The sequence below is a fragment of the Cyprinus carpio genome, chromosome A7, assembly GCF_018340385.1.
Source record: "Cyprinus carpio isolate SPL01 chromosome A7, ASM1834038v1, whole genome shotgun sequence".
Taxonomy (NCBI): Eukaryota; Metazoa; Chordata; class Actinopteri; order Cypriniformes; family Cyprinidae; genus Cyprinus; species Cyprinus carpio.
This window is the reverse complement of record NC_056578.1, coordinates 13,463,706-13,477,957: the sequence shown is the minus strand read 5'-3', so window position 1 is coordinate 13,477,957 and position 14,252 is coordinate 13,463,706. Positions and strand designations below refer to the sequence as shown.

Sequence of the window (14,252 nt, the reverse complement as noted above, 5' to 3'; positions counted from 1 at the left end):
ACTGATCCTTAAACATTTAATTGCTTTACAATCAAATAAAATTCTATTTATTTAATTGTGAAGCAAAATTATGAGATTAGGTCTTGATTTTGAAAGAAATTTGAGGTCAGGGGAGAGGTTTTTGTCTTGTTTTAGAGTACAAATTTCTAAACATCCTTTAAAAAAACTATTCTAAAATAAAAATAAATAAATTTAATTAAAATAACATGACATTATATATTGTCATGATACGTCATTGCAGTGAAAACGCAGGAGGCACGAGTAATCATAAACCGTCTTTATTGACGAAACACATGGGAGATTCCAACATAGAAGCTGACGCAAACGCACAAACTCAACGAGTAGACCCGACAGCAAAGGAAGGAACAAACAGGAACTCAAATGCACGGGATAATTAACAAACATTAACATCAGAAACACTGCTGTGATATGATGTACTACAAGGCATTCAAACTTATGTGGGCTGAGGAGATCAAGTCACTGATATGATAATACTACATCATTTAATGCAAAAAAAATTGTAATGTTGACTAAATTAGCAATTATGACAAGAAATTACTGAACATGCTGATGCAATTGAGGGAAATCAACAAACTGATATGCACACACACACACACACACACACACTGTAAAAAAATCATCCAATGAACAAAATGTTGAAAGGGCAAAAATATTTAAGTTGAGCTAATTTTATTGCTTGGGCTTAGTTGAGAGGACATATTAAATTAAGTCTACACAAATATATTTGGAAAACATTGAATGAACAGTTATTTTAAAATCCAGTCAACATTCAGGATGCCAATGTTTGACTGAACTAATAAAAATGAATCCAGCCAACGGTGAGATCATTCTGCATGTTGCCGTGCCTGAGTGATTTCGTGGGAGAAACTGTAGCACCATCTTGTCAAGTTCATGCATCAGGTAAGCTGCACTAAATAAAATATATTTTTTTAGACTACATTTATCAACATAAACGTACAGCATATCCGATGTTTTTGAGTGAATATTTAGATGTGATTACAAAATCTTCATATATTATTTATAGAGTCCTCTCAGCTTGTCTAAGCTTGTTAACAAGCAAAATAACTGAAGGAAAGAAGAGAACAGGAAAAAAAAACAGACAAACAGAAACTTACGAACTGCAACTGACTGCACCCACAACCTTAGATAAAATCAACTTAAGATAAATCTCTGAAGATCTCAGCAAAGGATGATCAAACAACTCCACAAACAGCCTTACCAGCTTCACTTATTAATAACCAAACTGACGTCTAGAGAAGATCTTATTGAGAATTAACAGGGGTGTAGATGTTGATATTTGTGACCCTGGACCACAAAACTTAAGTCTTAAGTTGTGGGGTATATTTTTAGCAATAGCCAAAAAAACATTGTATGGGTCAAATTATTGATTTTTCTTTGATGCCAAAAATCATTAGGATATTAAGTAAAGATCATGTTCCATAAAGATATTTTGTAAATTTCCTACCGTAAATATATCCAAACTTAATTTTTGATTAGTAATATGCACTGCCAAGAACTTCATTTGGACAACTTTAAAGGCTATTTTCTCAATATTTTGATTGTTTTGCACCCTCAGATTCCAGATATTCAAAAAGTTGTATTGTAAATATTGTCCCAAATCATACATCAATGGAAAGCTTATTTATTCAGCTTTTAGATAATGTATGAATCTCAATTTCAAGAAATTGACCCTTATGACTGGTTTTGTGGTCTTGGGTCACATTTATGTTTCATTTAAAGACACCACTAGCTGCTTTTCCACTGTCGGGCCAGTGCGAGCCAGTGCTTAAAGCGGGCCGAGCGGGGCTAATAGCCTAGGGCCTGTAGCACCAGGCCAAAATAGCGCTGAGTTTCCACCGTCGGGCCAGAAGCTTCGCTGCACTTCACTAAAACCCGCCCTTTACACGCTTCTCAGGAACAACGTCACGCAACCCCATCATTCACCAACAAAGAGAAGTTATCAGAAAACTAATAAGAAATAAGTCACAGAAACTAGCGTGATGACAAAATGAACATGATAAAAGCGGCCATTTGTTTGCATGTTTTGTTATTTTTTTTAAATCCAAAAGCATTGTTGTTTTACTATAATAAGTGATACATTGATCATAACTAATTAATTTATCAGGATTTAAAATTAGTCACACAGAAATAAAGCGTTATGAACATAGCCTGCTTATTCAGTCAAGACGGTTTCTGTTTATTTGTAGTCACATACATCACATTTAGAAAGAATTATAATTTCTATTTTTTTATAAAAGCTCCCGAACAAAACCACATAGGCTACGCGGAGCTAAACTCGAGTCGAGACTTATGACAGATAAAATATGTTAATAAATAAATACATTGTTGTGATAGAGAATAAGAAGCTGACGTCTGATTTCTTCAAATGGTCACATTTATCATGTTTACTGTGGTAACGTTAATGGCTAGCATGCGTAGTCTTTTGCATGCTTATAAATATTTCTGACCTTGTATGGTGATTATATTACACATCGGATCAAGTTATTTCAAACACTCACTGCTGACTGAAAGTGAGTTTTGAGCTCAACTTATTTCAAAAAGTGTTTAATGCTGGTGTTATAGCCATTAGCTTTATGAAATGATCCGCGGCGCTGACGTGCTACAGACAAGGAGAAACTCCGCCTTTGTTCATAACCACTCCTCTAGCCCCAGCTGGCCCGCTTTGGCCCAAGGTTTTCGTCGGGCCAAAAAACCTGGGCCGTTGGCTCAAAGGAAGCACCGATGAGGCACGATCAAGCCCCGGAAGTGACAGTGGAAACACGACTGGCCCTGGCACGCACTAGCACGCCCGCTTTTTGCTTTAGTTGGGATCTTGGTCCTTTTATTTCTTGTGTTAGCTTTTCTTTGGCTGTGGTAACTGTTTGTTTTTGAAACACAATTGTTGCACCAAAGGCAGCCAAAATAAAGCAAGATATCAGCTCCTTTGCTGATGATGACAAAATCATCACAAAATTAGCATCTGATGTTGTGTTTTTAGTTTTGTTTTATATTTGGCATTTATAGCCACCACATTGTGAAGCTGCAGCACAGGCACCAAGAGCATTGAAATGATCACTTATTCTGAAAATGGACAAAATGCATGCGTATGAAATATTTTGAGTAAACGCATCATAAACGCGTGACAAACAGACATCAATATTTTGCACATGAATCACAATAACGGTGATAATCGAAACAAACAAAAATATCTGGATTTTGTGTTTGATTGATTTATATTGTGAATTTATAATTAATCAAGATTGTTTTTTTGTTTTGATTGTCACCGTTGTTGTGATTCATATGCAAAATCTTGATGTCTGTATGTGACTACATGATTACATAAAATGCTTTGTGTACATGCTTTTTATCCATAAATATAAACACAAAGTTGAATCGCAACATTGGATGCTCATTTTATGAAGATTTTGTCATCATTAATGGAAAAAAGTTAACCCTTGATTTCAGCTTTCTTTGCCACAACAACTGTGCTTTACAAACACACTTTTACAGCAATCACAGAAAAGCTAGCACAAGAAGTAGGACCAACATCCCAGCTAAAGCAAACACTGCCCACCACAATGGTTATTTCAAAAGAAATAAATATCAACATCTAAACCTCTGTTCATTGTCAATGGTTATATTTTAATTGACCCAATTTGCCGTAGTTTTCTAAATGTTTGACCAATTAAATAATATTAGTTGAATGGACTATAACACTATTTCAGTAAAGGTTGAGCCAACTAAAAAATAACAATTCAGGCAACACTTTGAAGACATAAATTGACTGAACGTAAAATTTCTGTGGAACTTGTTACTAAATAATAATTAGTTGAAACAGCTTGAAATTTTTTACAGTGCACACACGTTTACTTAGCTATCTAAAGGGAACATTCCATATGCGTAATGGTTTTTATACTGTACAAACTGTATATTCTATTGCCCTAAACCAACTCTACACCTAACCCTACCCCTTACAGAAAACTTTCAGCATTTTTACAATTTAAAAAAAAAAAACTTTGTTTACTTTATTTTTATACCAGTTTTACAAATGAGGAAGTCCCCAAAGGGAGGTTTTTGGAGATTTCGTTAGGTTTAGCTCACTTTTGGGTACAAATTTGTCCTTAGAATATAGTTAAGTAGGTACACACACACACACACACACACGTACACACACTTAAATCTATCTCTGAATACCATCAATTTTCAGGACAAGCTGCAATGCTATAGATGACAAAATATATGTGTTTGTGCGATGTGTGAGAAGGTAATGACGTTGTTGCTTAATTGAATCACTCTTGATGAATCTGTTATCACATGAAGATGTGATTCACGTTCAAAATTGTGATGCGTCTTCATTGCATTTATGTACACTACTTGTTCTCATTTAGACATGATGAGAACACACCCTGCAGAGACTGCAGACAAGCAAAAATTGAAAAAGAAGAGAAGAGAAAAAAAAAAAAAAAACACACACACGCGGAGGCTTCCCCATGTGACCACCATCCTCTATCTCTGTTGCTCTGATTCACACTATACTCAAAGGTGATTCATTCAATGCTGCCACGTTTGCATTGATTCACTGCGGTAATGCGAAATCTGGGTTGCCAGGTATTCAATGCACAAATCTCTCCAGGCTACACGGGGAAGGGCTTTCCTTAAGTGTTTCCTTGAAGGGATCTGGAAACCCCCTTAGAAAATGTCTGGCAGCTTCTTAAAGGCTGGCTCCTGACTGTATGTAATGATAATGAGGCTTATCAATGAAATAATTGTCTTGGAATTCTGGACAAAATACAACTAATTGCCTGACTTTATCCCAGAGGATTTAGTTAGTGTGGGTAAGAAAGTGCTTTTTCAGTGAAAGAAAAAACAAAGAGGGAGAAAAGCAGGATTTCAATAATATAACAGCCCTTGTTCTTGTTCTCCAAGGTAATTTAAAGGTGAAGATTTTTTTTATTATTATTTAGCTTAAAGCGTTAGTTCATCCAAAAATAAAAATTAGGCTGTGTTTTACTCACCCCCGAGCCATCCTAGGTGTATATGACTTACTTTCAGAAGAATCCAGTTGGAGTTATATTAAAAATGGTCTTTAATCTTTCAAGCTCTATCATTGCAGTCAGTGGGTGTTGCATTGTTTCAGTCCAAAAGAAGTTAAATAAAAAGCGCCCTTCCAAAAAAAAAAAGTGTCTCAAATGGCTCCGGGAGGTGAACAAAGGCCTCCTGTAGCAAATCGATGCATTTTTGTAAGAAAAATATCCATATTCAAAACATAATAATCACTTGAATCTAGCTTGCGCTCACTGTTGTAAACGAAAGCAGTTCCGGGGAATTATGTATGAGGTCAGCTTTGCACGTGCGCCGCTCAGAAGTGATGCACCTGGAAACGCAGCGGAGAGATCAAAACAAAACAGCAGTCACTAATTAGAAGTACAAAACGAGGATTTGTAAAGAAGAATGTCTGAGGATTTCGATATAAGCCAAGAGGAGACTGTTAAGAAAACTTTGCTTCTTTTGATCTTGTAAACAAACGTTGGTTTTCACGAGACTCACCAGCGCATGTGCAACGCTGACCCCATACGTCATGCTCCTGGAAATGCTTCTATGTACAACTGTTGGTGCAAGCTAGATTAAAGTGCTTATTATGTTTTGAATGTAGTGGACAGCACATTCGAGGGCCCAGTTTATGGCAGGGCCCCTCTCTGACCACTATAGTGGACAAAGGTTTGCTACATTTTGATTGGATCTTGGTGGACTAACATAAGCAAACTGTCCAACGCCTTCAGATAAAGATGCCAGGACAACAGCCAGACACATCTTATAGGGTAAGAAGAAGACCTTTGGTACAAAGCCCAGGAAGGACAGAATTTCCTATTGGTCAAAATGCAGTTTTTTTTGTTCTTCAACCAACAGAATGATTATTCATGTTTTTTTGTGTTGTGGCCATAAAAATTCCTTAGGATCTCTGGACATAGCAGCAGTGGTTAAAACAAAGAGGAATCACAGAGTTCCATCCAAATCCATTCATAAGTATGTTCTCAAACCTTAAACTTATGCAAACTACAACACAGACGTCTTATACTTATTCTGAGAAATAAGTATTCTCAGTGACAGCAACATGTAGTGCAACATCTTACACAAACTCAGCTGTTAATGGACAAATGAATGAATGCATGACAGTTCAATCTTTTCCCATCATGTTTGGACTTAATGTGTTCGTAATAGTGCCAAAGGTATTATGGTTTTGGTTTGGTAAGTGAGAAATACACCGGTAAAACATTAAGTGACACTTTTCTGAATGTGTGTTTGGACTATGCAAATAAGTTCCACAGGAGGAAAGAAGGGTGGGCCACACCGTGTCCCCCCCACTCTGATGGAAACCGCCAATCACAGCCTGGAAATGGAGAGGTACCAGATTGCAATCTCCTCCTCATCTGAAAGGGATAAAGGTACCTTCCCAAAAGACACCTCCATTCTGAGTCTCTGACACATCCAGAAGACACTAACAGATCAACAACCGTTCTGAGTCTCTGGCCTGTGAAGGTAAGACTGCAAAAGATCAACCTCCGTTCTAAATCTGAGTACTGTGAAGGAAAGGACTGCAACAGATCACCAACATTCTGAGCCTCGGGCCCGTGAGGGAAGAGACAATAATAGATACCAAGTCCTAAGTCTCCAGCTTACAGATACAACCACGTTCTGAGCCTCCAGCCTGTGAGGAAAGAGATAATCTATGTTCATTTAGAGTCTTCGTCCAGGGAGACAACAACAGATGCAGCACATCCTGAGTCTCCAGCCTACAGAGACAAAGCGGATCAACCAAGTCTCTAGCACAGAGAGACAGAAGACACACAGACATCTGCAACAAGGTTAAGCTCTGGCAAGCAAACCTTCACTCCAAGGTACCTTTGCTTGCGTGTTCCAGGTTAAGGACCTTCTGCACCTATACTCCAGGGCCACATCTGCGTGTTCCAGATTTTAGGACCCTTTGGTGCTCCAGGAGATCAGCATCCTCCAGCACTTCGTGTTCAAGGCTGTCGAAATGGATTCCTGCTCCTTTCCCCACTGCATTGCTACCAGCACAACCAGTGAATGAAGTCACCGCTACCGGACTGCTCACTCAACCACAGAGAATGTAAATATCACTTATCCAAACCTCTTCCAGAGACCTTGGCATTGTTAGATATTATCAGCATATGATTTTTCTAATTTACATTAGATATTATATACTGTAGCTGATTGCAGTTTATAGCAAAACTTTCATGTATTTGTTTGATGCATAATAAGGTTCTTCACCTTATTTCTTTCAGAGTAGCAACAGTTTATCTTTCCAAATAATGTAGCTCTGACATTGCAACACCCAACATAATCACTTGCATTTTATGCATCTTATGCACTTTATTCCCATTTCATTTATGATATTCATTTAGTAGTTGTTGATAACTCTAGTCTATCTTTTGTTAATAAAATCTATTTTATAACACTTGTGTCTTCCTTGTGTTGATGATACAGAAGTGGTTCTACAAGTTAGAGATCTCACCAATCTTTTTTATGTGATGTACTCATAACCACACCTTAAGTTTGTAAAGTATTTTTCAACTGGTAACATAGGAATAAATAGACCCTCTTATTGTTCATCTCTGTTCCCCTAAAAACTGTTCACTGTAAATCCACCTCTTACCAGTCATTAAAATACATTCAAATGGGTTATATTAAAAATTATTCTTCTCTCTAATCAATATTCTGCACATACTGTGGTCACACAATTTTCTATAAATCTGAATGCTCCACAGTCCAGTGAAATCATAAAATAACATCCAAACAAAGTTGCCAGCATCAGTGCCCAATAGTACAATCCCTCAAATAAGAATTAAACAAATAGATTTTTTTTTTTTTTTTTTGACAATGATAACTGTAATGACATGCAGCACAGCTTTTAAATGTGAAAGGAATGTGAAATTGTATAGATTAAGAAAATAAGTGGTCAGAGTGCAATATCGTTCAAACATTTGGAGTTGGTGTGATTTTTTTATTTTTATTGTTTTTTTTTTTTTTTTTTCACATTTTATTTGTTATTTAGCAAGGATTCAATAAATTGACCTAAAGTGACAGTAAAGATGTTTATAATTTTACAAAAGATTTCTATTTCATTCTGAAGGATTGGATATTGTGTTACTGAAGACTGGAATAATGGCTGCTGAAAATTAATCGCTGCATAACAGGAATAAATTATATTTTAAGATATACTAAAACAGAAAACAGTTATTTTAAATTGTAATAATGTTTCACAATATAATTTTTTACTGTATTTGTGAATGTATATATGAAAATTATAATAGCAATCTTTATTATTATTATCATTTCTTGCCCTGGAAAATTAGTATTTGTTTTGTTTTAAGTGTAGACAACACTAAATTGTGCTTTTTATGCTTAAATTGTTTATGCTTTAATGAGGGGGAAAAGCCAAAGAAGTTATACTGTCACAATAAGGGGTCTTTGTTCTTTCCGGACTTCATTTCCCATAAACCCTGCCTAGGAACTCATTATTGCACCACACCTGTTTTCTTATCAGTGACACTAAAAAGGTTACACTCATCCACACACACATTGCTGATTATTTTTTAGCATGTAACCTGTTCCTAGTATCCGTTTTTCCTTGCTTTGCCTTGCCTTCTTGTTTTTTGACCTTGGACTGTTTATCCGATTACTCTTTTTGTCTTGCCCTGGATTGTACCTGTTTGCTGGTGTTTGACCTTGCCTATTTTAATTCCTTACATTTATATAGCGCTTTTTTTGGGCACTCAAAGGGCTTTACATAGAAGGGGGTATCTCCTCAACCACCACCAGTGTGCAGCATCCACCTGGATGATGTGACGGCAGCCATATTGCGCCAGAACGCCCACCGCACACCAGCTTATTGGTGGAGAGGAGACAGAGTGATGAAGCCAATCAGTTTATATGGGGATGGTTAGGAGGCCATTATGGTCAAAGGCCAATGGGCAAATTTGGCCAGGATGCAGGGGTTACACCCTTACTCTTTTTTAGGAAGGACATCCTGGGATTTTTAATGACCACAGAGAGTCAGGACCTCGGTTTAACATCTCATCCGAAAGACGGTGCTTTTTGTCAGTATAGTGTCCCCATCACTACACTGGGGCGTTAGGACACACACAGGGGAGCACCCCCTGCTGGCCTCATTAACACCTCTTCCAGCAGCAACCTAATTTTTCCCAGGAGGTCTCCCATCCAGGTACTGACCAGGCCCAGCCCTGCTTAGCTTCAGTGGGCAACCAGTCTTGGGCTGCAGTGTGATATGGCTGCTGGTTTTGACCACTCTTGTGAAGTAAAGCTGCATTTGGATCCTCAACTCTGTTGTCACGCCTCCCACGTCACAGAATAATCAGCCACATCAGGATCCAGCAGCATTTCACGCGGATACTGGCCAGGTATGGATATGGCAAGCCTATTATTAGCCTTCAAACAAGGGCACTGGATCGCTCGAGGACTATGTACTAGAGTACTTAGAACTCGCTTATTTTTCTGATCTGCCAGACTGTGTGCTGATAGATTTTTTATGCAAGGGCATTATCCAGCCACTCAAATCACGACTAATTCGTGATGATCCCCGTTCATCTTTAAGTGATTTTATGGACTTTGCTTTACTCTCTGTTGGCTCTTTGTTTACTGTGGGTGAGGAAAAGTGGAAAAGGAACGCGATATCGCACTCACTTGTGAAATGGCTGCCGCATTAGAGTATGCTCACAAAATGGTGGACACAACGCCCCGTCAAGTCACAGCTGATCTTCCGGAGTCACGTCATGTCACAGCAGATCTGCCACAGTCACGTCACACCACATCTGATCATCCAAAGTCTGGTTACTTCCTGTCTGCTGCAACCAGATGTCCGAGGTCAGTTTGTCGGTACTCCCGACTGTTTTCTAGCGTGGAGGATCCACTACTGGTGTCAGCACGCACAGCTGGTATCCCCAAACCAAATCACTCTAGTCCTCCTGCTCATGAACTCATTCCCCTGTCTGCAGCACTTCCTGTATGGGGGGTTGCTTTATGGTGTATCTGGGCTGCGTACACCACCATCGATTGGCTAGAGGCAGCAGCGCCGGCTACAACATCATCAGAGGTGGCGACTTACACTGCAGAACCTTCCGTGGTAGTGGTGTCTGCTGCTGTGCTCCCAGAGGCCATGGTGTCCACTGCAGTCTCTTCAGTGGTGGCGGCACAAGCTGCAGAACCTTCGGAGATGGCGGCACCTGCCTCAGTTCCTTGCGCGGTGATGGGGCTCAGTGATAATCTCGGTGAACTGTCTGTTCCGGCTGAGGAAGCCATTATTGAACTCTCTGATGATCCAGTCACGGCTATGGAGACCGTATGTGAACTCTCTGCCTGTCCTGTGATGGCTATCATGGCCGTATTTGAACTCTCTGATTGTCCAGTCATGGCCAAGGAGGCCATCTTGGAACTCTTTGCCTGCTCTACCACGCTGAATAGTCACTATGTTGAACTTGTTGTCCCACCCAACCTCCATCAACCTCCTCTACCTGTCATGCTGTTTGTTCTGTCACACACACATTGGTGATAATTGTTTAGCCTGTAACCTGTTCCTAGTATCCGTGTTTCCTTGCTTTGCTTTGCCTTGCCTTGTTTTTTGACCTTGGACTGTTTATCTGATCACTCTTTTTGTCTTGCCCTGGATTGTACCTGTTTGCTGGTGTTTGACCTTGCCTGTTTTGACCACTCTTGTGAAGTAAAGCTGCATTTAAATCCTCAACTCTGTCATGCCTCCCATGTCAAAAATACAAACAATCCTATATAATTTCAATTAATTATTCTTATCAATTAAAAAAATATATTAAGTGTTTAAAAATCTAATGTAAATGTAAGGGATTATCTTTCTCTCCATCATCACCATTTAATTAACCCAAAGCTTCATTCTTTTTTTTTTCCACTTGGTTGTCAACCCCAAAATTGTCGCCCTACACAGACCAGTGACACACCATGCTAACCCCTCCATAAGCACACAAATACATCTTCCACTTCCTCCCTCAACTACCATTTAACATTTATATGGCAAATCAAAGCTTAAGAACCTATTAGGAACAATGGCTGTGTAACCTGCAGTTAAAAATATATATATATATTATTTATATTTTAGATGTTGTTCACCATACAGCCAGTGACCTTGGAAAGAGCTAATGGTTAATGAGAGGACAAGCGGAGGCTGGGATGGGTTCCCATTCAAGGCTGACAAACTGTAAGCTATTCTGCTTTACTGTCTATTAACAGTTCAGCACTGTCTAAAAAAATAAACAAGCAAATGAATATGTATTAAGTGTAAATCCAAATAATCATTGATAAAGAAGATGACCAGACTCACTGTATGTACATAAGAAGTACACCAATGCTGTCTAACATGATTACACTTTAACTAATTATTGATTCTGACTTTTTCCTCTATAAACTTCTAACTTGCTGCTTATTAATAGTTAGTAAGGTAGCTGTTAAGTTTGGTAATGACATAAGATTAAGGGATCTAAAATATTGTCATGCCGAATAAGCCATTAATATGTGCTTTGTAAGTACTAATAAACAACCAATATGTTTGTAATATGCATGCTAATTAGCAACTACTTAACAGTAAGAGCTGGTTTAAAAAATAAAGTGTTATTTCAATAGTTAAAGATGTTTCTCTAATAGCATAATTATTCAGTCTGAATTAGATGGAACAGAAAATTGACATAAACCTCTAAAACAATATTGCTTACCACAATACTCCATAACTTCTTCAAGAAAAACTGTAAGATAAAACCAAACAGATTGAAAAAGAGTGAGTCAAGATTTTTAAATCCCCATGAAGCTTCACAAATCATGTTCCTGAATAGTGAGGTGTGCTATGCGTTAATTGGATTTTAACTTTTAGCGTACAGCAAAAATGAAGGAAGCTGTAATAATGTTGGAGAATGTTCTCTTGCATATTCATTTATGCAGAAACCATATGAAATTGAAGCAGTGTTAGCAGATGCTGAGTGCACACACACACACACACACACACACACACACACACACACACACACACACACACACACACACACACACACACACACACACGCACACACACACACACACACACACACACACACACACACACACACACACACTCCTGGAAGTTTAATTAATTAATAGATCCATTGAGAGTCTTTTAATTACACTTTGTTCTCCCAGAGAGACACTTCTGTCCGACCGGACCACGCCTCCCCCTTCCTTACCATTGTACCGCCTATCACTTTTTCTGCTGACGAGGGAGTCCCTGAAAGCAGAGAGCAGCCCTGCCCATCCGCAGAACCATTGCAGGGGGCCCCACAATGCAATTAGATGGAATCCCAACCTCTGCGAGTCAGTCTGTGACAGGAGTCTGAATTATAAGTGAATGTGTGTTGAGTCAGCCCAAACAGAACTCAGAGGGTCCACGCACACTTTCTCACTCCTCCATCAAACGAAATATGAAGATGGGAAAACAGATTAATGACAAGCAAGCATGGATAGACGAATACTGGAGGAGGATGGAGAGAAATAGAGAGAGAGATTCAAGTGAACAGAGCTGCAATCGACTAGCTAACACCTCGAGACATTGAGATGACATGATGGGAACAATACAGGCAAAGACAGAGGATATGATGTGCAGTACAGCAATCACAGAAAGTTAATGACTATGTTAACTTTTGGCAGAATGTGAATCAAAATGGGGATACATTTTTCAAGAGAGGGTTTGAAGAGAAAATAGCCATTAACACAGCCTTTTACAAACAGAGGGACACACTTACAAACTTACAACCATTGCACTCTCCCAACCATCTTCCCAAGAACCAACACCACCCTTCACGCTCTGTATCCGTCTATCTCTGGAGAGGCTATGTCTGTCAACTTGAATCAAAATATCTATAAATTTTGTTTTAGCTTCAGTGAGAGAATGTTATACCTCTCATTAGACACACACATAAAAACACATACTGTATGTTGGCTTGAATTACTTTAAGTTAAGTACTAAATTTACTACTGTTCAAAATTTAGGTTGGATAAGATTTATGATCAATATGGTTAAGACAGTAATATTATAAAACATTATTACAATTTAAAATAATTGTTATCTGTAGTAATATATTTAAAATGTAATTTATTTCTGTATTAATTTATTAAGTCTTTCAAAATTGTTTTCATTTATTCTAGTTTTAAGTGTCACATGATCCATCAGAAATCATTTTAATATGCTTATTTTGTGCTGAAGAAACATTTCTTATTATCATCATCAAAGTTGAAAACATTTGTGCAGCTTAATATTTTTTTGGAAACCGTAATAACTTTTTCAGCACTCTTTGATTTCTTTCTTTCTTTCTTTCTTTCTTTCTTTCTTTCTTTCTTTCTTTCTTTCTTTCTTTCTTTCTTTCTTTCTTCCTTCCTTCCTTTTGTGAACTTTGTTTTTGAGTAAAATGTATTGATATTGTTTGAAATTATCAATGTTTCTTTTTATGCCCATGTAAAGCACACTGAGTTGCAGTTCATGTATGAAAAGTGCTATGAAAGTGCTATTTTTTGGGTCTCTATTAGCGACAGAAACATGTACCTGTTGTCCCTTTGCCTTCTATAGATTTACCCAAAGGTAAACTAGTGTTTAGATCAACTCTGAATTGAATTTTCAGACATCATTTGGAGCTCCTGAATTAATTAAGACTAGCTGTAATGAACTGGAACTCTGAATCTCCCCTGTCTCTAAGGCTAAACTGAGCTGACTTATCACGTGTGTACAGTACATGTGCCAGTCATTTCTTCAAAATCCACCTAGACAAAAAGATAGTTAAATAGAACATATCATGAAAAATCTTTTAAAATAAATAGGTTTGATGTACTACTCTGTGTAAAGATAACGTGATTTAAAACCAGAATAAAATAAATAATGAAAGATTTACTAATGATGTGCTGTTTCTGCACTGCAAAAAATTATTTTTTTACTTAGTATTTTTGTCTTGTTTTTCATCACAAATATCTAAACATTCTTAAATCAAGATAGATTTACTTCAGAAGCAAACTGACTTAAGATATTAAGTTTTGTTTTCTGAAAAATTTATTAAAATTTGTAATTGTATTGCCTTTGAGAGATTATGAGAGATTTTTACAATTATTTTACTTACCCCATTGCTAGATTTTTTTTCTTGTTTTAAGCAAAAACT

General features: G+C 37.7%; 1 protein-coding gene across 3 annotated transcripts in view; it reads right to left on the bottom strand.

The window, feature by feature from the left end:
- LOC109113282 (fibroblast growth factor 11-like) overlaps nt 1-14,252 on the bottom strand; it is a 73,305-nt gene that overhangs the window by 45,635 nt on the left and 13,418 nt on the right. For 2 of the 3 annotated variants that reach the window (XR_006160423.1, XM_042759752.1), the window contains exon 2: nt 11,796-11,825. The exons of the other annotated variant lie outside the window; for it this stretch is intronic. Coding sequence is in view for 1 of the 2 variants with exons in the window: in XM_042759752.1 (XP_042615686.1) it covers nt 11,796-11,825 (30 nt within the window). In the remaining variant the exon portion in view is untranslated. The remainder of the gene's footprint in view (nt 1-11,795; nt 11,826-14,252) is intronic. 3 annotated transcript variants of the gene reach the window in all.